The 23,877-nt window shown below is 46.5% G+C and overlaps 3 protein-coding genes across 4 annotated transcripts; 1 reads left to right on the top strand and 2 right to left on the bottom strand.

The window, feature by feature from the left end:
• The first annotated feature begins 257 nt into the window (after positions 1–257).
• Positions 258–15,905, top strand: itga11b (integrin, alpha 11b). Of its 2 annotated transcripts, XM_054777393.1 has the most exons (30): positions 258–319; positions 839–950; positions 2,624–2,733; positions 2,825–2,916; positions 2,989–3,103; positions 3,175–3,302; positions 3,363–3,511; positions 3,586–3,730; positions 3,810–3,975; positions 4,046–4,116; positions 4,694–4,838; positions 4,906–5,054; positions 5,146–5,289; positions 9,210–9,410; positions 9,479–9,609; positions 9,695–9,867; positions 10,010–10,149; positions 10,223–10,333; positions 10,491–10,576; positions 10,647–10,851; positions 10,932–11,030; positions 11,105–11,181; positions 12,594–12,677; positions 12,766–12,844; positions 12,914–13,027; positions 13,085–13,165; positions 13,235–13,345; positions 13,438–13,533; positions 13,608–13,724; positions 13,808–15,905. In XM_054777393.1, the coding sequence occupies exons 1-30, from the start codon at positions 268–270 to the stop codon at positions 13,889–13,891; spliced, it is 3,567 nt and encodes a 1,188-aa protein (XP_054633368.1). In that variant the 5' UTR covers positions 258–267; the 3' UTR covers positions 13,892–15,905. The 2 variants fall into 2 exon arrangements, with proteins under 2 accessions (XP_054633368.1, XP_054633367.1); XM_054777392.1 differs by having other exon boundaries at positions 12,914–13,165.
• Positions 13,890–21,091, bottom strand: fem1b (fem-1 homolog b). The gene is made up of 2 exons (XM_054777395.1): positions 20,353–21,091; positions 13,890–17,671 (listed from the first exon to the last, which is right to left on the bottom strand). Exons 1-2 carry the CDS (start codon positions 20,598–20,600, stop codon positions 16,036–16,038), a joined length of 1,884 nt encoding a protein of 627 aa, XP_054633370.1. The 5' UTR covers positions 20,601–21,091; the 3' UTR covers positions 13,890–16,035.
• Positions 21,092–22,321: 1,230 nt separating this feature from the next.
• rxfp3.3b (relaxin family peptide receptor 3.3b) lies at positions 22,322–23,808 on the bottom strand. The gene has a single exon (XM_054777396.1). The coding sequence runs from the start codon at positions 23,761–23,763 to the stop codon at positions 22,495–22,497; it is 1,269 nt and encodes a 422-aa protein (XP_054633371.1). The 5' UTR covers positions 23,764–23,808; the 3' UTR covers positions 22,322–22,494.
• Positions 23,809–23,877: the final 69 nt, after the last annotated feature.

Raw genomic sequence — 23,877 nt, 5'->3', positions numbered from 1 at the left:
TACTGTGTCTTTAAGAGGGTGCACCATGTGCTCCTTGTTAAGCGCTGGTCACCTGGCTGTGGTTCCCTTGACACCTTCACATGTGGTCTTCGGCACCTGCAAATTGGATGCATTTCCTGTTTTGAGCTCCAGTGTGATAGGTGGATTTGGAGGCTTGTCGTGTGTGTGTGTGTGTGTGTGTGGACAAAGCCCCGCCCCCCTCCGAATAAAAACAATAAGAGAGCACTGATCTGTCAGAGCGCGTGCTGTGTCTCTGTGGATACACTCATGGCTGCATCCCGCCTCCTGCTGCTGATGTGGACCTGCTGCCTCCTGCCAGGTGAGACAACCTTTGTCATGTGACTGCATGCCACGCTCTGTTGCCATGGTGACCACATGCAGGCGCATCCTCTTATACTGTATCCTGAATACATGTTCTTTCATAAATTATCGCTTATTCATAAAAGTTAATTAGGAAGTCAGGACAGTTCAGGACTGTGGCCTCTGACCCCAGCAAGGTGAAAGGTCACATGGTATCTTAACAGGACAGGAGAAGGCTAGCAAATGTTGAGTCTTTCGCATTGTTTCATCATTCCCATCTTAACCTGATTAGCGGCTGCATTTTGCTATGCTTCCAACTTGGACTTGAATTTTTTAAAAATTTATCGACAACCAGAAGAGCCCAAGAAAAGTTACACACCCTGAAATCACTGATGGGGAGATTTACAGATGTTAGGACCAAGGTCTAACAGGGAAAGTCCCAGATGTGTTCTAAAGGAGGTCATCAAGCTTAGATGATCATGATGATGAGGTGTTTAATAGCTACTGCAGTGACGTCAAGGGTTTTTTTGTCTTCCAGATGTAGACATTTGCTTCAACTTCAACACAAAGCACTTGAAGATCTTCTCCGGTTCACAAGAGACCCAGTTTGGCTACACGGTGCAGCAGCACCAGGCTGGAGGACGACAGTGGTGAGAAGATTCTGGAAACACCTTCTATATGTCTCTCCGCCCCTTTTTGCCTCATTTCTGATGTCTGTTAGTGGTCCATGCCAATGGCTATCATTCATGACTTTTTGTTTACACCTTGTCTCGTTGTTACATAATGTTTTATTTCCCTTTCTCATGGTCACATGATCTCATTGTCAAGTGCTCTCAAAACTACTCTCATGGTCATATGATCTCATATTCCTTTCTCTCCGAGTCACATCATATCATACTGCCTCTTTGCTCATTGTCACAAGAGCCCATCTTTCTTCCTCTCATGGTCACATGATCTCATTTCTACTTCTCATCGTCAAGTGCTTTCATAGTTACTCTCTCATTGTCACATTATCTCATATTTATTCTTCTCATGGTCACATGACCTCATTGTCAAGTGCTTTCATATTTCCTTTATCATGGTCACATGATCTCTTACTTCCTCCTCGTTCATTGCCACATGACCTCATATTCTCTCCTCTCTCTCATGGTCACACAATCTCTTATTTCCACCTTTCTCATGGTGGTCACATGGTTTCATCTTCCTTCTCTTGGTCATACAATCTCATATTTCCTCCTCTTCTGGTCACGACACAGCATTTCCTCATGCCATGGTCAAATAATCTCATATTTCCTTCTATCATGGTCACATGATCTCTTTTCCACCTTTCATTGTCAAGTGCTCTCGTATTTCCTCTCTCATGGTCACATAATCTCATATTATCTCCTCTCTCTCTTGGTCACACAAACTTATAGTTCCACTTTTCTCACGGTGGTCACATGATTTCATATTCTTCTCTTGGTCATATCTCATTTTCTTCTGTCAGCTCATATTGCTTCCTCTCTCATGGTGGGCACAGGATCTCATATTTTCTTCCCTCTTGTGGTCATATGATCCCATATTTCTTTTTCTCATGGTCACATTATCTCATGTTTCCTCCTTTCTCATGGTAGTCACATGAGCTCATATCGCTTCCATGGCCATGGTAGTTACGTGCGCTCATATTTTCTCATGGTCACGCAATCTCATATATCCGCCTCTCATGGTCACATGATCTCATATTTTCTTCTCTCGAGGTCACATGATTTCATATTTTTTCTTATTCCACAAGTGAGCTGATTCCAGAGAATGTAGTTCCTCCATCCAAGGAACATTCCTTAGAAGCAGCTGGACGGCATAAGTCAGTTTCATGTGTTCCACATGGTCCGTCTTCACCCTCAGTATTGCCACCTCATCTTCATGACCTTCATGGGACTCGAACAAACGTCTCCAGTAGTTGTGCTGCTTCGGGTGTGATTTGCATATGTTCCTGTAGATGGGAGCAGAAGAACATGAGTGGTGCAGTGCATTGTGGGATAGGAGGAGATGTTTTTTAAGAGTAAACAGGAAGCAGTGTGGACATGTTGAAGTTTAATGATGTTAATGATGCACGGTGATGTGACTCAGCCATCTTCCCAGAAGCCGCACATATCTTTGTAGCAGCCAGCAGGGTGTCATGTGCATATGTCACTAAAGAGAAACAGCTTTGATTGGCAGGTGACTCAGTGTTTGCCCGTGGCTCTGCCCCTCTTCTGCCATGTGGCATGAATGATCATCAAAGGATAAAAACATGGCCCCCACTATTGGCCCCCCACTTTTAATGAACTGTGTGTTTACTCCCCAGGCTGCTTGTTGGTGCCCCCCTCGAGTACACGGGCAAGCAGCAGACTGGCGATGTGTTCAGGTGTCCGCTGGATCAGGGAAACTCCACTGACTGCAGCCCACTCAACTTGGGTGAGCCACATGGCTGACTGATGCCCCACCCACTCTAAGTTTTTAGTAAATAAAACTCCTAATGTGAACTGATGTGCTGTCCCCTGATCAGGAAGAGTGTCCCTGGAAAACGTGTCGGAGAAGAAAGATGGGATGCGTCTGGGAATCACGCTGAGCTCTGTCCCTCAAGACAGCAGCTTTGTGGTGAGTCACATGACGGCACACCAGTGAGATGCCAAACGATGTAACGCATCATCTTTGTGCTTCCCATTTCAGACTTGCGGGCCACTCTGGTCTCACGAGTGCGGAAGCTTCTTGTACAGCAATGGGATCTGCATCCGTGTTGAACAAAACTTCCAAATGTCGGACACCATTGCTCCTGCCTTCCAGAGTAACTCCGCCTCCCATCTGTCAGTCTGTCTGTCTTTCCAAATGTCCCTGGTGACCACTTACGTCCTACAGGATGTGAGACCTTCATGGACTTAGTGATTGTTGTGGACGGCTCTAACTCCATCTATCCGTGGTCTGATGTGCGGGACTTCGTCACAAACATCCTCAACAAGTTCAACATCAGCCCGCAACAGACACAGGTAGGTTCCTAACAGTGCATGGTCGGTGGTAACAATGACAACATGCTGGTGGCTTCATAGGTGGGCGTGGTGCAGTACGGGTCCAAGGTGGTCCATGAGTTCCGACTGGGCGAATACCAAACATCAGACGAGGTACTCGAGGCCGCCAGGAGCATCCAACAAAGGGGCGGTGAGGAGACCAGGACGGCGCTGGCCATTGACGTGGCAAGGTGTGACCAATGCGGGCACCAGTCCACAAGCACATTTTTAGTCACATGACTAAGTGTTGTTCTTGGCTCTACAGGTCACAGGCATTCCAAAGTGGAGGCCGGCCTGGCGCTCATAAGGTGATGATTGTAATCACAGATGGAGAATCTCACGACAGCCCTCAGCTAGTGGACGCCGTCACCGCCAGCGAGCGGGACAACATCACCATGTACGCCATAGCGGTGAGTGCCTCCCTTTGGACACCTATGTAAATACCACCAATCCATTTTCTGTATGGTTCCTCACATGAGTGTTTTCCAGGTTCTGGGGTACTACAACCGGCGGGGCATCAACCCGGAGGCATTTCTCAATGAGATCAAGTTCATCGCCAGTGACCCGGACGAGTCGCACTTCTTCAATGTGACGGATGAGGCGGCGCTGAAGGACATCGTGGACGCTCTTGGAGAGAGGATCTTCTCTCTGGAGGGTGAGCGCATGTTCTGCTCAGAAGCTTTACTAGAGAGGACGGGACCTTTTTAAGTGTTTTTGTCGGGTAGGAACCAGCAGTCTGGGTCAAGGTTTTGGCCTGCAGATGGCACAGGCGGGATTCTCTTCACACGTGGTCGAGGTGAGTCCACCAGGTCATGTGATGTGTTCAAATGCTCAGCCAGGTAATGCTCATTCCTGCTGGCTGTCTGCTGTGATGAACAGAACACGATAAGGACCACATTGCTCTGTCACGTCCTCTCTGGTGCTGTGATGGAATTACTTCTGAGAAGCTTCTGGAAAAGCTTCTGTTGGGTCCAATCCAGATAAAACGCTACAAAGTTCTGGTGTTGGAATGAAGGGGTCACCATGGAAATGCTCTTTGCAGAGCAGATTCCACATTCCACAGTTTCCCGCTGTGTCAGTTTCAGGTATCAGAGGGAGAAATGTGAAATTGGGTTGAGGGGTCTGGTGTGGAAAGCAGATGCTGCTCACATTGGGAAGTTCTGCCAAGCATGTGCTCCTTTTGGACTTCTCTACTGAACCAGCGGGCCAGGAACGTCATTTCCAGTTTTACAATTCCCTTCAAAACAAAACTGAGATGACACAATTTGGGTTTCCTAGCAACTGCATCAACAAACAAACTTTGTCGTGTGTCATGTGTGCTTGATCAGAACCATCAGAACCAGTCACCTCATTAGTCCACGTGTCCTCCTCAGGATGGAATTCTGCTCGGAGCCGTTGGCGCTTACAACTGGAATGGTGCCGTGCTGAAGCAGGCCAAACAACAGAAGGTGGTTCCTCCCAAATCGGCGTACGACAATGAATTTCCAGAGGAGCTGCAGAATCACGGAGCCTACCTTGGTATTCCACCTTCTCACATCAGTGCCATCAAGGGAAATGAATGCCAGTCTGGACTGTTCCCCTCCAGGTTACTCATTGGGATCGCTGCTTTCCTCCGGAGGCTCTCAGGTGTTTGTGGCTGGAGCTCCAAGGTTCAACCACAGCGGGAAGGTTATTACATTCACCTTGGACAACAACGGCAACATGACCATTCTGCAGGCGCTGCTGGGAGAGCAGGTCCAAACATGCATTACTTTTTGATCAAACTTTAAAACACATCATTTAAAAATGTACTGAACATCTATGTGTACATGTGTGCATGCGCCAGATTGGCTCATATTTCGGCAGTGTGTTGTTAACGATGGACGTTGACAGAGACGGACAAAGTGACATCCTCCTGGTGGCAGCACCCATGTACTGCAGTCACGGCTGGGAGGGAGGAAAAGTATACATCTACACCGCTACACCTCAGGTACACACGCTTACGCACACACATACACACACACACACACACACACACACAGGTACACACATGTACAAAGGAGTAACATGATCATTATACTACTAACTGACTGACTAACTCACTATATGTAAGTAACTAATGAAGTACTATTATCGAGCTCAAGTGCAGACTATTGTGAATGTTTGGGATTGGTGCCTGCTAACTGATTAACTAACAAAGCAACTTACTAAGTAATTGACTGAGCTATTAACCAATTTAACAACTAGCTAACTACTAAATATCCGAATGACTAACTAACTGAGCAACTACTACCCTACTAACTGACTGATTACTATCTAACGCAGGCCTCACCCACCCGTCGATTGCTACCACTGATCGATCTTTAGGACTTTGCCAGTGGGCCGCGAGGATGTTAGAAAAAAAAAATATATTAATACATTAGTGCCCTCCCCTCCCTGAGAGTGACCAACATGCACGCATTTTGACCACTGGACATGCCCGTACGCCTCGCTGCCCTCGAGGCAGCTACCCACAAGCTCCCCGTCCCCAAAACCCGGCCGGAGATACACCGGCTCCCCTCGCCACGCTAGTAAAGGTTGAGTGAGACACGTGCAGAAGGGTCGAACAAGAGGGAGAGTGACTGAGCGCACAGATGTGCTTGAGAACACAGGTAGTTGTTGCACGTTAATATGACTCAAAATCTGCCTTTGCTACCTCAGAATTAAGACACAAATATAACTCCATAGATGTGCACATCCAAAAAAAATCTTCGAGCTGCAGCTCGTTAGGGCTGACTATTGTAACGCATTGACCAGTCTCTCTCTCCACACCACCGCTCGCCCAAGCCCGGTTGTAATTTGCTTATAGAGCCCAGGCCACAAGTCCAACCCACAAAGTAGGGTGACCAAAGTGTGGCTCATTTGTCATTGCATTACTGCAGAAGCAAAAGAACATTAAAAAAAACAGCAAAATGGTAAAAAAAATAGACCAAAAAACATAATGACAAAAAGCTGAAATGTTGAATAACACAAAGCTTTGTATTTAAAGACAAAGCTTTAAATATTTATCACTTTTTACGTGTGTGGTGTGTGTGTGTGTGTGTGTGTGTGTGTGTGTGTGTGTGTGTGTGTGTGTGTGTGTATATATATGTATGTATACATATACTGCATATACTGCATACTACATACAGTATATATATATATATATACATATACATACATATATATATAGACATATACATATACTGCTCAAGAAAATTAGAGGAACACTTCAAAAACACATCAGATCCAAACTGGGGGAAAAATTATCTTGAATATCTTTCCTGATAATAATTGGGTGATGTATTAGTAACAAAATGATGCCACATAATTTGATAGAAATGAAAATGGTCACCCTATAGAGGGGGGAAATCAAAGACACCCCAAAAATGAAAGTGAAAAAATGATGCAGCACACTGGTCCATTTTGCCAAAATGTCATTGTAGCAACTCAAAATGATTCTCAGTAGTTTGTGTGGCCCCCACGTGCTTGTACGCATGCCTTACAACGTCGGGGCATGCTCCTAATGAGACTACGGATGGTGTCCTGGGGGATCTCCTCCCAGATCTGGACCAGGGCATCAATGAGCTCCTGGACAGTCTGAGGAGCAACCTGGCGGCGCCGGATGGACCTAAACATAATGTCCCAGAGGTGTTTTATTGGGTTTAGGTCAGGTGAACGTGGGGGCCAGTCAATGGTATCAATTCCTTCATCCTCCAGGAACTACCTGCATACACTAGCCACATGAGGTCGGGCATTGTCGTGGACCAGGAGGAACCCAGGTCCCACTGCACCAGTGTAGGTTCTGACAATGGGTCCAAGCATTTAATCCCGATACCTAATAGCAGTCAGGGTGCCGTTATCTAACCTGTAGAGGTCTGTGCGTCCTTCCAGGGATATGCCTCCCCAGACCATCACTGACCCACCACCAAACCGTTCATGCTGAATGATGTTGCAGGCAGCATCTCCACGGCATCTCCAGACCCTTTCACGTCTGTCGCATGTGCTCAGGTTGAACTTGCTCTCATCAGTGAAGAGCACAGGGCACCAGTGGTGTAGTTGCCAATTCTGGTGGTCTATGGCAAATGCCAATCGAGCTCTACGGTGCTGGGCAGTGAGCACAGGGCCCACTACAGGACGTCGGGCCCTCAGGCCGCCCTCATGGAGACTGTTTCTGATTGTTTGGTCAGAAACATTCACAACAGTGGTCTGCTGGAGGTGATTTAGTAGGGCTCTGGCAGTGCTCATCCTGTTCCTCCTTGCACAAAGGAGCAGATACCAATCCTGCTGAGGGTTGAAGGACCTTCTACGGCCCTGTCCAGCTCTCCTGGAGTAACTACCTGTCTCCTGGAATCTCCTCCATGCCTCCAGGTACCGCAGTGATGCCCTGGTCCAGATCTGGGAGGAGATCCCCCAGGACACCATCCGTAGTCTCATTAGGAACATGCCCCGACGTTGTCAGGCATGCGTACAAGCACGTGGGGGCCACACAAACTACTGAGAATCATTTTGAGTTGCTACAATGACATTTTAGCAAAATGCACCAGTGTGCTGCATCATTTTTTCACTTTCATTTTTGGGGTGTCTTTGATTTCCCCCCTCTATAGGGTGATCATTTTCATTTCTATCAAATGATGTGGCATCATTTTGTTACTAATACATCACCCACTTATTATCAGGAAAGATATTCAAGATCATTTTTCCCCCAGTTTAGATCTGATGTGTTTTCCAAGTGTTCCTTTAATTTTTTTGAGCAGTATATATATATAGTAGGTATGCATATACCCGCACCATAACACGGTTCACTTTACGCAGCCTCGCTATTACACACATTTTTTTGTGTGCAATTTTTTACAGTGTAGTATGCTTTTAAAAAAAAACATTTTACAGCGTATGAACGCATTGTGTTCTGTGTCCCAATTCGCTAAGGGAGAACGCGCATTGTCTTCTGCGTCCCGATTGGCTAAGGGACTGTAGACCATCAATCAATCTCCTCCATGCCATGTGTCCTGTACAGTACAGAATGCGTTCAGCTTGTCTAATTTACATAATTGTTCAATTGCTAGCAGTGTGGCTGTTTAGTGCTGCATTTTTGCAAGTTTTCTCCTCGACAAAACTCACAATGTCGACTACAGGCTCTGCACCAACAAAGGCGCCTGCAGTTGCACCCAAAAGGCAGAGGAAGATGCACAAAAAGTTAGAATTCTGGACATTCTGACGGAAGGTAGAACTTACGCAGCTGTAGGGCGCCATTTCGGAATAAATTAATCTTCGGTTCATACCATAAAGAAGGAGGAAAATAACATAAGGACGACAGCAGCAATACTGTACATTTTAACAAGGATGCAAAAAGGGCTTCAACTGTCCGCAGCAAGACCACGGAGAGGCCGCCTCTGCTAAAACTACTAACTAAATGAATAACTAACAGACTTACTAAATAACCAGCTAACTGAGCAGCTACTACCCTACTAACTTACTGCCTGAACACTTTCTGTTTAACTAGATAGCAAACTTACTCACTAATAAAATAACTTACTAACAAAGTGACCCACTAACTAACTGAGCAACTAATACTCTATGAACTGACTGACTAACTAATGAACTGACTACTACTAATTTCTACCAACAGACTCAATAACTAACTGAGTAACGAACAACTAAATACCTAATAAACTAGTTAATGAACTGATTAAGTAAGTACTGTAATTAACAAGCAAATTAGTCTCACAGAGGGCACTAAAAAACAAATTGAGTGACTAATTGACTAACTAACTAACTTACTAATGGACATAGTAAATGACTAACAAACTGAACAACTACAAACCTAACTAACTAATCTATAAACTTACTAGCTAACTAATGAGCAGACTAATGGGAATGTTGTGCTTCCAGGCTCCGCTAGTCCTGCAGGGGGTACTGCTTTCCGACGTCGCTGACAACTCTCGTCTGGGCTCGGCGCTGGCCCAGATTTCCGACATGAACGCAGACGGCTTCAACGAGCTGGCGGTGGGCGCACCGCTGGAGGACGACCACCAGGGAGTGGTGTACATTTATTCCGGCCACAAGAGAAGCATCAGGCGGCAGTACAAGCAGGTGCGTCAAGCCCCACACAAACGTGGGCGGAAAAAGCGGGATGTGAACTTTTCCGTGTCCCACCTCAGCGCCTGTCTGCAGCCAGCCTCTCTGCGGGTCTGAACTACTTTGGCCGAAGTATTCACGCGGTTCTGGACGCCAACGCGGACGGCCTCGTGGACCTGGCGGTGGGAGCGCTGGGAGCCGCTGTTGTCATATGGTCAGTCTTTTAGAGCCTGCTTCTCCTGATCGCACATCGCCTTCCAGTGTCACCTGACCTCGCTGCCTCTACTTCCCCGTTGCAGGTCACAAGAGGTGGTGCGGCTTCAGGCCACACTGACCTTTGAGCCTGAGAAGGTCAATGTCTTCAACAAGGACTGTTGGCGAGGAAACAAGCTGGTCACGTGCATGTCGGCCATCGTCTGTCTGCATCTTCACTCCACCACCGCATCCGGGATGAACTCGACGCCCGAGGTCGGTAGGTGAAATCACAAACACAAGGTCATGTGACCAATCATGACTTGCATGTGCTCATGTAGCCACTTTTTGAAAGAGCCAGTGAGTCTGCAGCATGCCACTATCTGGTTGAAAGTGTTTATGACTCCGCCCCTCTCCTGCAGCCTTGTGGTTCACGCTGACGCTCAATGAAAATCGTTTCCCTCCCCGAGCACTTCTCGATCCAGTTGACCGGCATCAACCTAAAACTTTGTTGTTAAGAACAGGAAGTTCTCAGTGCCAACGTCTCGGCTTCACTGTGCAGGTGACACACACACACACGCACACACACACACACACACACACACACAGGTTGACAGGCTGCCTCCTGTGAACAGGACACAATGGATTACGGACGTCCAATCCCAGTGACCTTAGAGGCGGGGCTTTGGAACTCAGATGAGGGGCCGGTGCTTGACCCGGACTCGCCCAACACTCTCAAGACCGAGGTGACACAGTCTATCCAGAACCAGCAGGGGACAGCTTATTAGCAGAGCTAATCAAAATCAGTTAAACTAAGCATGCTAATATGTTATATTATGAACAGATTAGAATAACCTGTTGACTGTCGCATTTAGCTGACAGACAAACATGTCTTGAGCGCAGCTTCCATTCTGGAACGGATGTGCGCAGGAAGACGCCTGCGTCCCTGACCTCAGCATCAGGAGTCTCACTGACCTTATGGATTCAAAGTGAGCAACACATACACACACACACGTAGGACGTATCCATGGTAACCGTAAGGTGTGGGTTCCTATGAAGACAGTTCTGCAGGTCAAAAGAGGGTGCCAGCTGGTCGCTGTGCAACCAGCATGGGACGATGAAGGGCCCTGTCTTTGTCGTGGAGTCCAGGCGGAGGAGCGTGCTGCTGTCTGCCCAGATGCAGAACAGGGGAGAGAACGCGTACAAAACCTCCATTCACATCTCCTTCTCGGATAACCTCGTCTTCTCCAGCCTCATAGTCAAGGTCTGCAAGTGGAATGTTCTCGTGGGGACTTTAAGGAGGACAAATGACAACAAGCCCAAACAACCTCCCTCTTCTTACAGGACCAATCAGATATTCAGATTGAGTGCATCACTCGGGACCCGCAGGCCAATCAGAGGCAATGTAACATCAACGCACCATTCATGAAGTCTTCATCTCAGGTAAGAACTCCATTGAAAAAAGTCATTTAAGATGGAGTTTTATTATGAAAGGAATCAATTCTCATTCCATCCAGGTGTCTTTCCGTGTGGAGTTTGATTTCAGTCCTTCTGTCTTTCTGGACCACCTTCGTATCGTTGTGGCAACCAGCAGGTGAGAAGTGCCACTGTTGTGTACTAGAAGTGAGTTGTCCAATGTCTAGCCTTGATGCTGGAATTTAGACAGTTTAAAAGCGCTTGTAGTAAACCTTTTGGGAACACGCTACAGATGTTTTGTTTGTCTGTGACTTTAATGCTCATGAGCTGTGTTTGTCCATGCCTGTCTCTGACACTGCGTGTGTTTCCAAGATGCGCTATTGTGCACTTTATCCACTTTTTCCACATACAGTGGTAACTTTGTTTGCGTCCACACTGGTTAGCATGTTTTTTTTGGTCCACGTAAAAAATGTACACCGCAATTTTGCCTCGGTTTGCCTACATTCTTTGGTTAGCGAACAATATGGCGCGCGACTTGTGTTGTTAGTACACAGCGTGAGTCCAGCTGTGTTCTTAATGTATCACAAAACGTCCTTCCTTGTAATCATCCTATTAGCTAGCTTACAAAATGGAAACTGGACCCAGAAGTTATGTTGCCCATCTATTACGTCATCAGGTGGACTCTTGCTGGACATGTCTTTATAGTTTTACAATTATAGTTTTACGTGCATAAAACAATTCTAAATGCATATAAATGAGGAATGAAAGGCATAAATGAATATTTAAGGTTACAGTACTTTTACCTTCATGGAAGACGTGACTGTTCAAAGACACGATGTGGCCGCGAGATTAACCACCACCACCTTCCTGTTTTCAGTTCCTTCAAGAATCACGTCTTCAATGAAGGCAAAAGAAACCTGAAATGTTCACGTATCTCTTTCAGTCATCATTTATATGTATTTATATGCATTTAAAATTGGTTTCTGCAAGTAAAACTATGAAATTGTGTCAACATTTTTGTCTTTCTGGAACTGATTAATTACATTGACATGATTTCTTATGGGGAAAATTTTATTTGGTTAATGCCTGTTTCAATTAGCGTCAGACCTTCTGGAATGAATTAATGACACTAACCAAGGTTCCACTCTACACTGTATGTAATAGATGCCATATCATGCTAGGTTAGCCTATTTGTTGGGGAAAAAAACCCAAAATGATCAATCTTACAGGTGCCACGTCCGTAGTTGACTGACAGATGGTTGGCAGGGCTTTATTTTAAGATGTGTAGCGAAACCTTTTTTTTTTTTTTTTTCAAAAACAGTGGTGGGTGTATACACGGGGTGGACTCATCTAGCCAGGGGCAGGTCAGAGACAGTATCATGTCCATGAGGATGGAGGTTTTTCTCTCATGAAAGCTTGAAACACTTCATAAGCGAGCGTTTGAGAGCCACTTCTTCCAAAAGGGGAGCAAACAAGTGAGGGAGATGGTAGATTTTTCTCACATTTGGTGCTCATAGACACATTTTCCTGTTAGAACGTCATTAAAAAGTCATTTTTGTGTACCTTTTAACACGCATCTATGTGTTCCAGTGAAGGAGAAGATGCGTTTCCACAAAACAATGACAATGACATCATCCTCCCTCTAAAATACCAAACAGACCTTCTTTTCACCACGTCAGTGACACATTACATCTATTAGTATCTGTACATTATTAGCTTGGTTTGGGCCCAAGTCAAATGAGGTATGTTTGCATGTCATCAGAGATCAAAGCCCCGTCCGCTTTGAAGTCCAGTCTTCCCAGGACGAGGACAATTTTCCCACCTTCAACATGTCCTTCTATGTAAGTAATGTCGTATTTACTTTTATGTATGAGCAAATACATGATCAACAAGCAGGATGCTTCGTGCAGATCCAGAACCTGGCCTGGTTCCCCGTGCGGAACATCCTGTTCACCGCGGACATCTGGGCCATGAGTCTACAAGGCAACCGTATGCTGAGCATCAGCGAGTGCAGCGTTGAACAGGTGAGAGACGGCGATAGATCCGCCCCGATACTGGACTCACGCCTCTTGTCTCTGCAGGCCACTGCCTCGTGCATCCTGCCGCCGGCCACAGTGGCCAATCAGGTGACAGCAGAGAACCTGAGTCACCTTCCTCAGATGGTGAGTCCACTTAGTGGAACAGAACCAGACACTGTCAAACACTATAGGTGTGTATTTGTGTGTGTGCAGAACCAGAGTAACAGTGTAAGCATGGCAGTCCAGTGCAGACTGGATATTCCCGCCTCCAAACAGGCGAAGGTCACCCTCACTGGTAGACTCCACAGACCTGTCCTGCAGGCAGTGAGTCATCCTCACACACTTACTGACAACATCGGCAGTACACACAGTTATTGTGGAACTTTTGTCCATCTTTCTGCTCAAACTCCTTTTAGGTCATCTTCAAGTCCTTGGAAGTGGTGGTCAGCGCAAGCATCCATTTAGAACCTTCTGCTTCATACTTCCTGCACGAAGAGCAGCCTGTCCGACAGGTTGTTGTTGTCCTTGATGTCAAAATAACACTTTTCACAATGACTGAAATTAGAGAACAAGCTCTTCTCTGCAGATGATCATGGAACTTAGGAAGAACCAGGATGATGTCGCCATTCCGGCCAGGCTTGTCCTGGGAAGCTCAGTGGGAGGTCTGCTGCTGCTGGCGTTGGTAGTGCTGGCTCTGTGGAAGGTACGTGCACGCTACACACACACACACACACTAAATGTGAAGTTATGGCGCTTTTTTTCCCATCATGTTGCTTCTGTGCCCAGCTTGGCTTCTTTAACAGGAGTAGGTGGAGTCAGCAGGAGTGGGAGGAGCCGGCAGCCAACAGGAAGCAGGCAGAGGGGCTGTGATGACTGTGGCTGCTCTGTCACTGTTATTGCTGATGTTTATATTCTTTGTGAGGGGGCGGAGCTGGCATCTTTAAAGGACAGGCTGACCAACCCTTCCTGGCAATGCCCTGCCAAGTCACTCACCAAGACCCCCTGGTGGCTGGCTGCTTGCACTACGGGTCATAAGCCCCAGCCACATGGAAAGCAACGCTAGGTGGCGTTGATTGTTTTAATCAAGTTGGGACACACCACTGATCTAAAAAAAAGACTGGATCGAGCAACCTATTGTTTTCACGCGCCAAAATTTGAAGCCAGATTTTTTCGATCGCCGCCATCTTGGTGAGACCACCTTACGCGCCACAGCTTTGTGATTGTGCTGGTATACGAACGCAGAATTAGTGAAAAATCATCAAAAACATCAGGAGTGCCAGTGAAGGAAGCGAGGATGAGGAAACACAACTTAAAAAGCACTTCCCAAGAACCTTCCACTCGTAAGTACTTTTACTTGGCACCTTTTTTTGACCTGATATATGTGCCACTACTTGAACGGCTTTGCTTTGAAAAGTTCTCGAAATGTAACCAAAAGTTAAAGTATGAACTTTGATGGGTGGTTTTGCAAGAATTTTCTAGTTACACCTTCCTGTCACAACTAGGCCTTTTTTTTGGTGCCTAGCCTAGCAATCAATGATAAAATTATTTCTATGCAGTTTTTTACAGTAGGCTTTGAGTATTTGCACTTATCTAATGTCTTTTTGTACCAAAAAACAGCTTTTTTTAAAAGCTACCACAACTACCAAGTTACATTAATTCTGATACCACACATGATTCACGCAAAGGTAGAAGACATGTGACAAAATTTCTGCTTTCTTCCTGCCTTAACCTTATCCTGAGATAAAAAAAATAATGGTTTACCGTAGGAAAATAATTAGACAAAGATAGACTTTAAATTCCGTACGTAAACAATGTTTGCAGGCTGCCACACAGCCAATTTTTCGTCCGTCTCGAAGCTAAAATACATCTTACTAGCTTGATAAATGACACAAAAGCGTATAAATCTGAGTAGTTATAACCTTTAGCAGTTGATTTTGGTGGCTATACGATCAATCGAAGTTTTACCAGTGCGTTGCCATACTGTTGTCTCACAGCAAAGTGGTCTCACCAAGATGGCCGCCGCAAATTTCCATTGGCTTCAAAAATAAAACAATAGAAGCTCGATACAGTCTTTTTTTTAGATCAGTGGGACACACAGGCTTTGACTGCAAAGTTAGCGTTCATAATTAGCTTGGAGATCTCTTAGCAGCACATTTGTGGTATACTTGCCAATGAAATGGTAGGCCCGCCTGGGAACAATCCCGTCACGCTCATTAGATAAATTTGAATCCGAATACTGTCCCTTGCCCCTAGTCATACTCAAAAAGTAAACGAAATAACATTTTTAAAAAATGTCTCACTCTTTTAATGAGTTTTCAGTTTTCTTGCGTGTAGATTTACAATTTGTGAATAAAACCTGTTTCACACATCTCATTGGGAGTTACAACGTTAACACAACACACTGCCCCCTGCTGGACATCACAACAAAAAGCAGGTTCGAGGCACTTGGCAGAGCTGGATGCGACGCAATCTACGCAGTGACGGCAGCGCCGGCAGCGCCACTCAAATTAAATGTTACACAATCAGCTTGTCACAAGGATTAAAAATCAATATGAGAAAAAAACCCAGCAACTCCTACGCACACTCACTGTGAGCTAACTTGTGGGCGGAGTTATTGAGTGATGGTTTGGTCAGTGCCTAGCAATGTCACATGCAACGCTAGCTTCCTAGCGAACATTCACTTTAAAAATAAAAAAAACCCCTAACAAGTTAAAGACGATAAATTATGCTAAAATAATGCATGCCAATAAAAGTGAATGCTAGCATCAGCGTTAACGTAGCATATGACCATGAACTGTTTCTGAAAGACAGAGCAGCAAAGACACTTTAATTAGCGTGTTGATAGAAAATAAATACTTGTGTGTTTTTTGTCCAGGTCCAAACAAAAACATTCATGGTAAAAAAAAAAAAAAAAAAAGCTTCATTAAAAGTGACGCGAGGAAAAAAAGATGTCACCTTGTGTTTTTTTCAAGAAGCAGACATTTCAAAGCAAAAATTTAAAAACTAAATTGCAATCAGTGGAACTCTACAAACTCCTCGAGGCTTTTGGGGATCTGGTTCCGGTAGGTAATGCGGTGGCGTCGCACAGCACGTGCCGCCAGGCACTTAAGGCTCATCTTCATCTGTGTCTTAAGGAGGATCTCTGACACGCCCGTGGTGCTCTTGTCCAGCGGTGTCTTCTTCTGCTTGTTGGTCCTGTCAGTGTGCGCACCCGCCTCCACCAGGCTGATGATGATGGCGTGCAGCGTGAGGAAGTCGCTGATGGGACGGTTGTATTGCACGATGACGTGCAGCGGCGTGTTGCCCTCATGGTCGACGGCGTTGACGTGCGCGCCGCAGTCCAGCAGCAACTTGGTGACCTGCGCATTTGGGAAGCTGCAAACGTCGTTGGTGTGGAAGTCATCCACAGGTGTGCTGGAGCTGATGGCTAGGTGGAGCAGTGAGGCGCCCTCGCGGGAACGTGGGTCCAGCTGGATCACGTCGTACACGTGCTTGTTGATGCGTACGCGCTCCTCGTCGCCGCACGGCGTCTTGGTGGCGATGCAGGCGAGGTAGAGAAAGGTGAATACGTTGGACTCGTAGTTGTCCGCCGCCTGTGGCAGCTCGCTCTCCACAGCAGTATCCATGCGTGCCATGCTGCGACGGATCTCCAGCGTGCTGCAGCCCAGCACCTGCTCTACTGCTGCTGCCCCCAGGCGCTCCTTCAGGTGGAGCATCTGCGAGAAGACTTGGGCGAAGCGCAGCAGGTCCTTGTGGGTGTTACGGTTCCCTCGCTGGCGGAGGCACAGCGCGTGCAGCCACAGCTTGATGCACTGCTCAAACTCCATGTTGTCAGCGTAGACAGCACCGCGGTAGATGATGGGATGGGACACGTCTATGCTGTCCGAGCCCAGTATGCGCTCACGGATCATCAGTCCCTCCATGTGCAGAGCGTCGCGGTCTGTTTGGATTGACTCCAGCTCCGCCAGCGTCTGGCACTCGCGCCGCCCCCCATAAGCCTCAATGGGCGGAAGTGGCTCCTTGGCGATGACGTTGTGCGGGTCGCAATAGCGCTCCTCCATGGCGGTATGGAGGTATTGGTACGTCTTGCTAATGTCGTAGTTCTCGCGGTCATTGGCAAAGGAGGCGCCCAGCAGCTCCAGCGCTTCAATGCGCCGCTGCGGCTCACAGTTGGCATGCGCCAGCAGCAGCTCCACCACATCCGCCTTGCAGCTCTCCGCCGCCACCTTCAGTGGCGTCATCCCGTGTCCGTTGACAGCCATGACCGCCCGCCGCCTCACCAGCTCCGCCACGATGCACAGATGGCCCGCCTCCGCGGCAAAGTGCAGGGCGGTGGCGCCGCAGTGGGCCTTGGCATCGGGGTTGGCTCCGCGCTCCAGCAGGAAGCCCACTACGTCGGCGTGGCCTTTGTAGGCGGCGATCATGAGGCAGGTGTTGTTGTACTTGTTGGTGATGCTGATGTCGGCGTCGTGCTCCACCAAGAAACGCACAATGTCCAGGCGCCCGTCAAAGCAGGCCGCCCGAAGTGGTGTGGAGTTGGTGATGGTGGTGTGGTTGACGTTGGCACCATGGCTCACCAGCAGGCGCACTGCCTCGAAGTGCCCCGCCCCTGCTGCGCACCACAGCGCAGTGGCCCCGTCGATCACATAGCTGTGGGTGAAAGGTCACAAGGTCACTCCCTATCATCATTCTGTGGCGACATCACAGTGGGTGTGGTCAAGCAGACAGACCAGTTTCTGGGAGTTGTGTGAGCAAGCAGGTCACAAGCTAAAGCTAGCATTTAGTAGTATTAAGCCAACACAAGAAATCAAAGTAAGAAGTCACTGTTTTTCTAATGAGTACAGGTGTCGCGATAAAACGTGACGAGATTTCTCATTAGGAGAAAAGCTGTATCGCGACAACAGAGCAGCCAGAAGTCAACCAAGACGGAAATGTGACATCACTACCATGAATGATAAGAAATGTTATTAAGAATTGGCAATGTGCAAGGCATTATTGGAAGCGCACATTAAGTGCTTTAGGTACACCTTGCAATCCAAACTACGTTGGTGTTCACAGCATCAGCGAGTGACGTGTCACTGGTTTTATTTCCATCTGAGTTAAACAGCTGCTTGCTACTTGTTGATGTCCAAGCACAAGCTGTAGTAATTCTACATTTGATCCAATTTTACTTAAGATTTGTCAAATTAACCCACGTAGATGTTCGGACTTGTCTGCACCCTTAATCACTAAGTGGTTCTGTTGACGCTCATTGCATTTGGCTCAGCACCAACTTTCAAATACCGGCAATCACCGGTTCTGTTTCATAACACACCTCATACGTAGAAGAGCTCTGGGTTGACAATTTAGTGACATGGTCAATATATTTAGCGTGTAAGGGTGCGCATATAAGTGTTTCTTGCGTCATGCATTTATTTGGTAATTAAATACAAGCGCTCAACAAAAGGTGAAGAATCTGCCTGGCAGACCAGCGAGAGTGAGCTCCATCTCTGTAACGCCGTGCAATGCACGTCTGAAAGCTGTTAAAAAAAACTAACCCCACAATGAAACCCAGCGCCTGACCAACAGAGCCAAGAAAGTTGAGTTTGGACGAGGGCTGTCAAGTGATTAAAATGGTAATCAAATTAATCACCGTTTTCCACTTTATCATGATTAATCACCATTTGCAACTGTGTGTGAAATATGCCAATTTTTTTTTACTGTATTTTATGAACAAAAAGATAAATGACAGGACACAATTACATATACATTGTATGTATTAACAGCTCTAAATGAACTGAGAATTTAAGTCAAGCTAAAAGATAGCACACATGTCTGAAAGTCTATTTACATAACACTAGTCTCTTTAAAAGTAGCACAACATTTGAATCCCACTTTAACCTTGTTATTATGAGCCATGAAGAGTTGTGCTCAAAGACAAAGTAATTTAAGTTGAATTCATGTTTTGAGTGTAGATGTGTTTTCTGGGATTTCCGAGCATACTTCCATGCATCAAATTGTACTTCCGCAGCAAGAGTTACGTTAGTGAGTGGTAAGAATAGCCACGTATTGTTTTTCTATGTCTTTCTGTTCATTTAGACCACACATTCGCGCATAATTAAGACATTACTGTGATGTTTGGAGTGTCCATGAATGCATCTAGTGGCCGTCTCGTGACAATGAGGAAGTGTCGTTCCGAGAAGGACTAGAGACATGTTTTGTGAGTTGGAGATACATATATGGTGTTGGAATTGCACTGCTGTTGATGTGTTCAGGTCAGAATAAAGTTATAAAAGAGCGTCAGACTTTGTGTGACTGTGTGGGGACACTGAACTATTCTTCCGTCTGCCGTCATAACAGAGAGGTATGGCTTGTCATGATGCACATGCGTTAATTACGCAAAAAAATGTTAAAGTAATTAATTAAATAAATGAGTTACTGCCGTTAACGCGCTATTTTTGACAGCCCAAGTTTGGACACAATCCTCCGTCGCCTCGCTGCATCATGCCTTCTTGGCAAAACATGCATGGGTGTCCAAAGTGTGGCACAAGGGTCATCTGTGGAATGTGGCTCATTGCTTATTATTATTATTATTATTATTATTATTATTATTATTATCACAAAGTGATTTATTGGGTTTCAAAAGTGTTTTTTGAACGTCAATTTGTGGGACAATGAACATTTCAAAATGCACCTGCATTGTTTTGTGACTTGTTTAAATAAAAAAAAGTCTGTTTGTCCCGTCATATTTTTTCATTGTACTTTTCTTAAAATCAATGTTAAAATCTTGTCTTGTGGATCCAATCTCAAGTATTGTCTCATCTCGTGAGTTGGGTGTCTCGTGACTCCCCCCTACTAATGAGCTTACTTCATGAATGAATCATTGAGTTCTTGTACAAATGCAAACAATACAGCAGGTGGGCGGATTGATCCTAATCAATACAGGGTGGTATAGTTTTTGGCTCTATATTAGTGTAATGAGATTTATATTTGACAGTACTCTTCCATGTTTATTCTCAAAAACGTCTGTTTTTGTTGTGTTGGTCAAATATGTAAATAATTATATATCGTTTACAAACTCAAGGAATACGTGAATGGACACAGGAAGGCTTAGTCCTATGTTTTGTTCTGATTTAATTCATGATCAACAAGTTAATGCCAAAAAACACAAAATCATTGAATGATCTTTAAGTACCAAAGTAACAGTATCAAGGATATTGCCCCTGTATTTCCTTGGTATCGGAAACACACCCAAATTTGTAGTATCGTCCACCTCTAGCCTGAATGCACCATCACTAGGTCAAAGATCAGAATACCGTCAACAAGAAATAAACGGTCCACTTGAGACGTACCCGTCGAACCTTACGGTTCCCGTCTGCTCGGTGTCCACTCTGTAATGATCCAAGAGCAGCCGGACTACCTTGTCGTGTCCGTTGCGGGCGGCGATGATGAGCGGAGTGGACCTCTGGCCGGCCAGCTGGGTCACATAGGCCAGCAGGAAGCGCGTCTCCGCCTCGGTGTGGTTGAGCAGCAGCGCGGCCAGGGTCAGGACTCGACCCTCACTGGCTGCCTTGTACACGTAGCCGGCCAGTGACTCCATGTGAGCCCGACGCGTCGCCACAAGCTCCGCTTTGCTGGAGACTGCTGCCCGCAACGTCCACCCCGGAGCCAGCTGCCTCCCATTAAAATGTCCGAACAGACTCCGGTGCTCGCATGAAAAACGTAAGGTCTCCGTTGTGAGCGTCAGAGTGAAGAATTAGGGCAGAAGTGGAGATGTTTCTCCGAACCGGTACCAGTCGTCCAGTTACTGGCTTAGCAAACGTCAGCTGACCTAGCTGGCTAGTCCACAGGCTACTCTGCTAACGTTAGCAAGAGAGCAGCTAAACAAAACAAATAGCACTTTTAAACCCGAATAAAACGTTAACCTCACTAATCGCCGTCTATCACATCATGTAATAACTTCTCTGTCGTAATCTAAAAATAAAAAACAAGTAAAACACTGAAAAAACAAACAGCCACTATAACCTTTCGCTAACTATCAAGTTGCTGGAAGTGTAGTACAACGTAAAAATACCTCCGTCTGGAACTTTCTTCAAGGTATAAATGTTCCATATTTACACGTACACTTCCGGTAAGTGACTTCCACTCCAGTTTACGAAAATAAAACATATATCGGGTGTATATTAATTTTGTCTTAAAAAAATCAAACTGGACTTTATCGGGACATGTTATATAAACTCGTGCGCAGTGCGAGGTTTTAATTAGTTTAGTTTATGTTACCATGCTTTATGTTCCTCAAATGATGAGACTGAAGTAAATACAGTAAATTAACCGTGTCAGCACACATTTGCCATCCTTATGTTATCTTTGCAATATTTGTCATGACATTGACTTTTACTGCTGTTTGCTCAACAATTTTTTTGGTAGACACTTCCTGCTACTGTGACCTCGTTTGTCTCCCATAACGCTACCTTTACTAAATACATATAAATATATAAATAATCAATTGTGACTATTGTACAGTGGTACAACATCTTATAGAACATGTAAGAATTTCTTGTTTCAATTTTTAAATAAAGTTAAAGACATTCTAAACAAAAAACAACAACAAAAAGACAGATAGGAATGCATTAACATTAAATCCTTGTGTGGGCCACACTCCATTCCAGAAGGTGGCGATATTGGTTCACCAACCAAACACCACACAACAACAAAAAAGTCCCAGCAGGCGGCGCCGGAAAGCCAAGAGGAAACAAGGAGCAGAAATAATGCGCTTTCCCTCGAAATTTTCTAAAAATAAACCTTAGCAGAGAGATGAGATAGCAATGCTAACATAGTAAGTGTTGGTATTGAAATGCTAACATGATAAAGAAGCTATAATGAACCTATTTGACTATTGAGTGCTATTGCTGACATTGTTTTTCTATTTCCAGTAAATGAGGTAGTGTCATCACACAGGAAAAGTAACATGTTTGTTTTAATAAAAATTGTTTCAAGCTCAGTTGGCGCTTTTTGGTCAATGGTCATGTGCTGACCAAAAAAAAGATGCTTATTTGTTTGTTTCATTATGTTGATTGTTTAGCTCTCTCTGCAGGTTTTTTTCTGGACACACTGACTGGTAGCTGACTTCATGGCACCTGAACGTCTCACGGCACCAAATAATGTGAGGGACACAAGTTGAAGCTAAAGAAATATGCAACACACACGCGTGTGACATGAAGTTTTTATTGGCAGCCTCCTTCACTGCATAAACTAACTTTGCACATGATGAGAGGACATATGTTTACAACAGCCTGTGGTTAGTTCGACCCAATAAATACACATAAATGCACATTATATCATATTGAAATTGAACTTGAGTGCTGCCATTAACATGTGACATTACATTTCTTCTCGGTGAGCGTGTGTGTAGGAATTACGACTTTGAGTGGTGTTGCAATACACAATAAAAAATGTCTGACATCCCAATTGTCTGGAAGGCACCAAAAGTCAGTTCAGGTGTGATGTAGTTCCTTGTTAGCATGCGTCACTTCCTGTCCAAACATTTCAATGTTCCTCATTACAACATCCATTTGAGTGTCCAGATCTTCTACTCCCGTGTCACTGCCGTGTGGCTCTAGAGTCAGGACTGGGTCACAGTGATCTGTCAGGACGGACAGACGACAGTGCTCTGTGTCCACGTTGTTGAGCGGGATGACAACGTCACCAGGCCGCGTGCGCACAGTGGTGGCGGATCGGGGCGCAGCGGGGGATGCCACCTTCCAGAATATGTTCTTTAGCCTGGCGCGAAACTCCGGGCGCATGAGGCAGTAGAGAACTGGGTTGAGGCAGCTGTTGGTGTGCGCTAGGCACACACTGAGCGGGTGCACGTAGGTGTGTGCCAGGTAGTAGGCCCGGTCCCAGTGCAGCACGTTGAACTTGACCAGAACCCCCCACAACGTGATGGCGTGGTTTGGCATCCAGCACACAAAGAAGGACACGACTACAAGGGTCACCGAGCGGGTGATGCGTGCCCGCCGCCTCACCTGCTTGGCACTGAAAGTGCGTGACCGGAGCAGGCGTAGCAACAACAGGTAGCAGGCGCACACCACCAGCGCAGGGAGCACGAAGGCCACAAGGATCTTCTGTACATGGTAGAGAGCGAGCCATGCCTCCCCTTCAGGGAAGTCCAGCAGGCACAGGCGCTCCCCTGCCACCCGCCTCACCGTAGAGAAGATGGCGGTGGGCGCTGTGGCCAAGGTGGCCGCCGCCCACAATGCGCCCACTGCCCAGAGTGCGGGGCAGGCGCGCCCCTGCCCGGCTGCACGCTCTGGCAGCGCGGACGCCACGGAACAGTATCTTGTGACACTCATGGCGGTGAGGAAGAAGACGCTGGCGTACATGTTCATGACGGTCACGCTGAGCACCACCTTGCACATAGCGTGGCCAAAGGGCCAGCTGAAGTCCAGCAGTGTGTCCGCTGCCCAGAAGGGCAGAGTTAGCACGAACTGAAGGTCAGTCACCGCCAAGTTGACGATGAACAGGTTGATGGTGGCGCGGCGTTTACCTGCACCTACGCCCCCGCCGCCGCGCACCTTGACGAGGACGAGCACCAGCATGTTCCCTATCAGGCCGGCGGCACACACCAGCGAGTACACCACCGAGACGAGCACGCGCAGCGCTGGCGAGCCGTCCGCGGGCAAGTCCGCGCCGCTCATGCGTTCCTTGCCCGCCTCGGAAGCGTTCCAATGCGCGCTCGCGTTAACGCTCCACAGCTCTTCCATGCGCTCCGGGGCCGAACCAAGTCGTCCGCAAAGTTGGTTCCGATCATGTCCAGGACCGGAACAACGTGGTTCACTTTAACCTCCTGCGCGCGCTGCAAAGCGCCCTGTGCTCTT

Source organism: Dunckerocampus dactyliophorus, chromosome 5 (genome assembly GCF_027744805.1).
Source record: "Dunckerocampus dactyliophorus isolate RoL2022-P2 chromosome 5, RoL_Ddac_1.1, whole genome shotgun sequence".
NCBI classification, from domain to species: Eukaryota; Metazoa; Chordata; class Actinopteri; order Syngnathiformes; family Syngnathidae; genus Dunckerocampus; species Dunckerocampus dactyliophorus.
This window is presented reverse-complemented; position numbering and strand designations above follow the sequence as displayed.

What these genes read in the sequence shown, in the direction of transcription:
- rxfp3.3b (XM_054777396.1), bottom strand. Translation starts at nt 23,763, where the DNA reads ATGGAAGAGCTGTGGAGCGTTAACGCGAGCGCGCATTGGAACGCTTCC.
- itga11b (XM_054777392.1), top strand. Translation starts at nt 268, where the DNA reads ATGGCTGCATCCCGCCTCCTGCTGCTGATGTGGACCTGCTGCCTCCTG. An exon ending in GACCTGCTGCCTCCTGCCAG is followed by an intron (nt 320 to 838) that starts GTGAGACAACCT and finishes TTTGTCTTCCAG; the next exon opens with ATGTAGACATTTGCTTCAAC. An exon ending in TCTCCAGCCTCATAGTCAAG is followed by an intron (nt 10,852 to 10,931) that starts GTCTGCAAGTGG and finishes CTCTTCTTACAG; the next exon opens with GACCAATCAGATATTCAGAT.
- fem1b (XM_054777395.1), bottom strand. Translation starts at nt 20,600, where the DNA reads ATGGAGTCACTGGCCGGCTACGTGTACAAGGCAGCCAGTGAGGGTCGA. An exon ending in GGAACCGTAAGGTTCGACGG is followed by an intron (nt 17,672 to 20,352) that starts GTACGTCTCAAG and finishes TTTCACCCACAG; the next exon opens with CTATGTGATCGACGGGGCCA.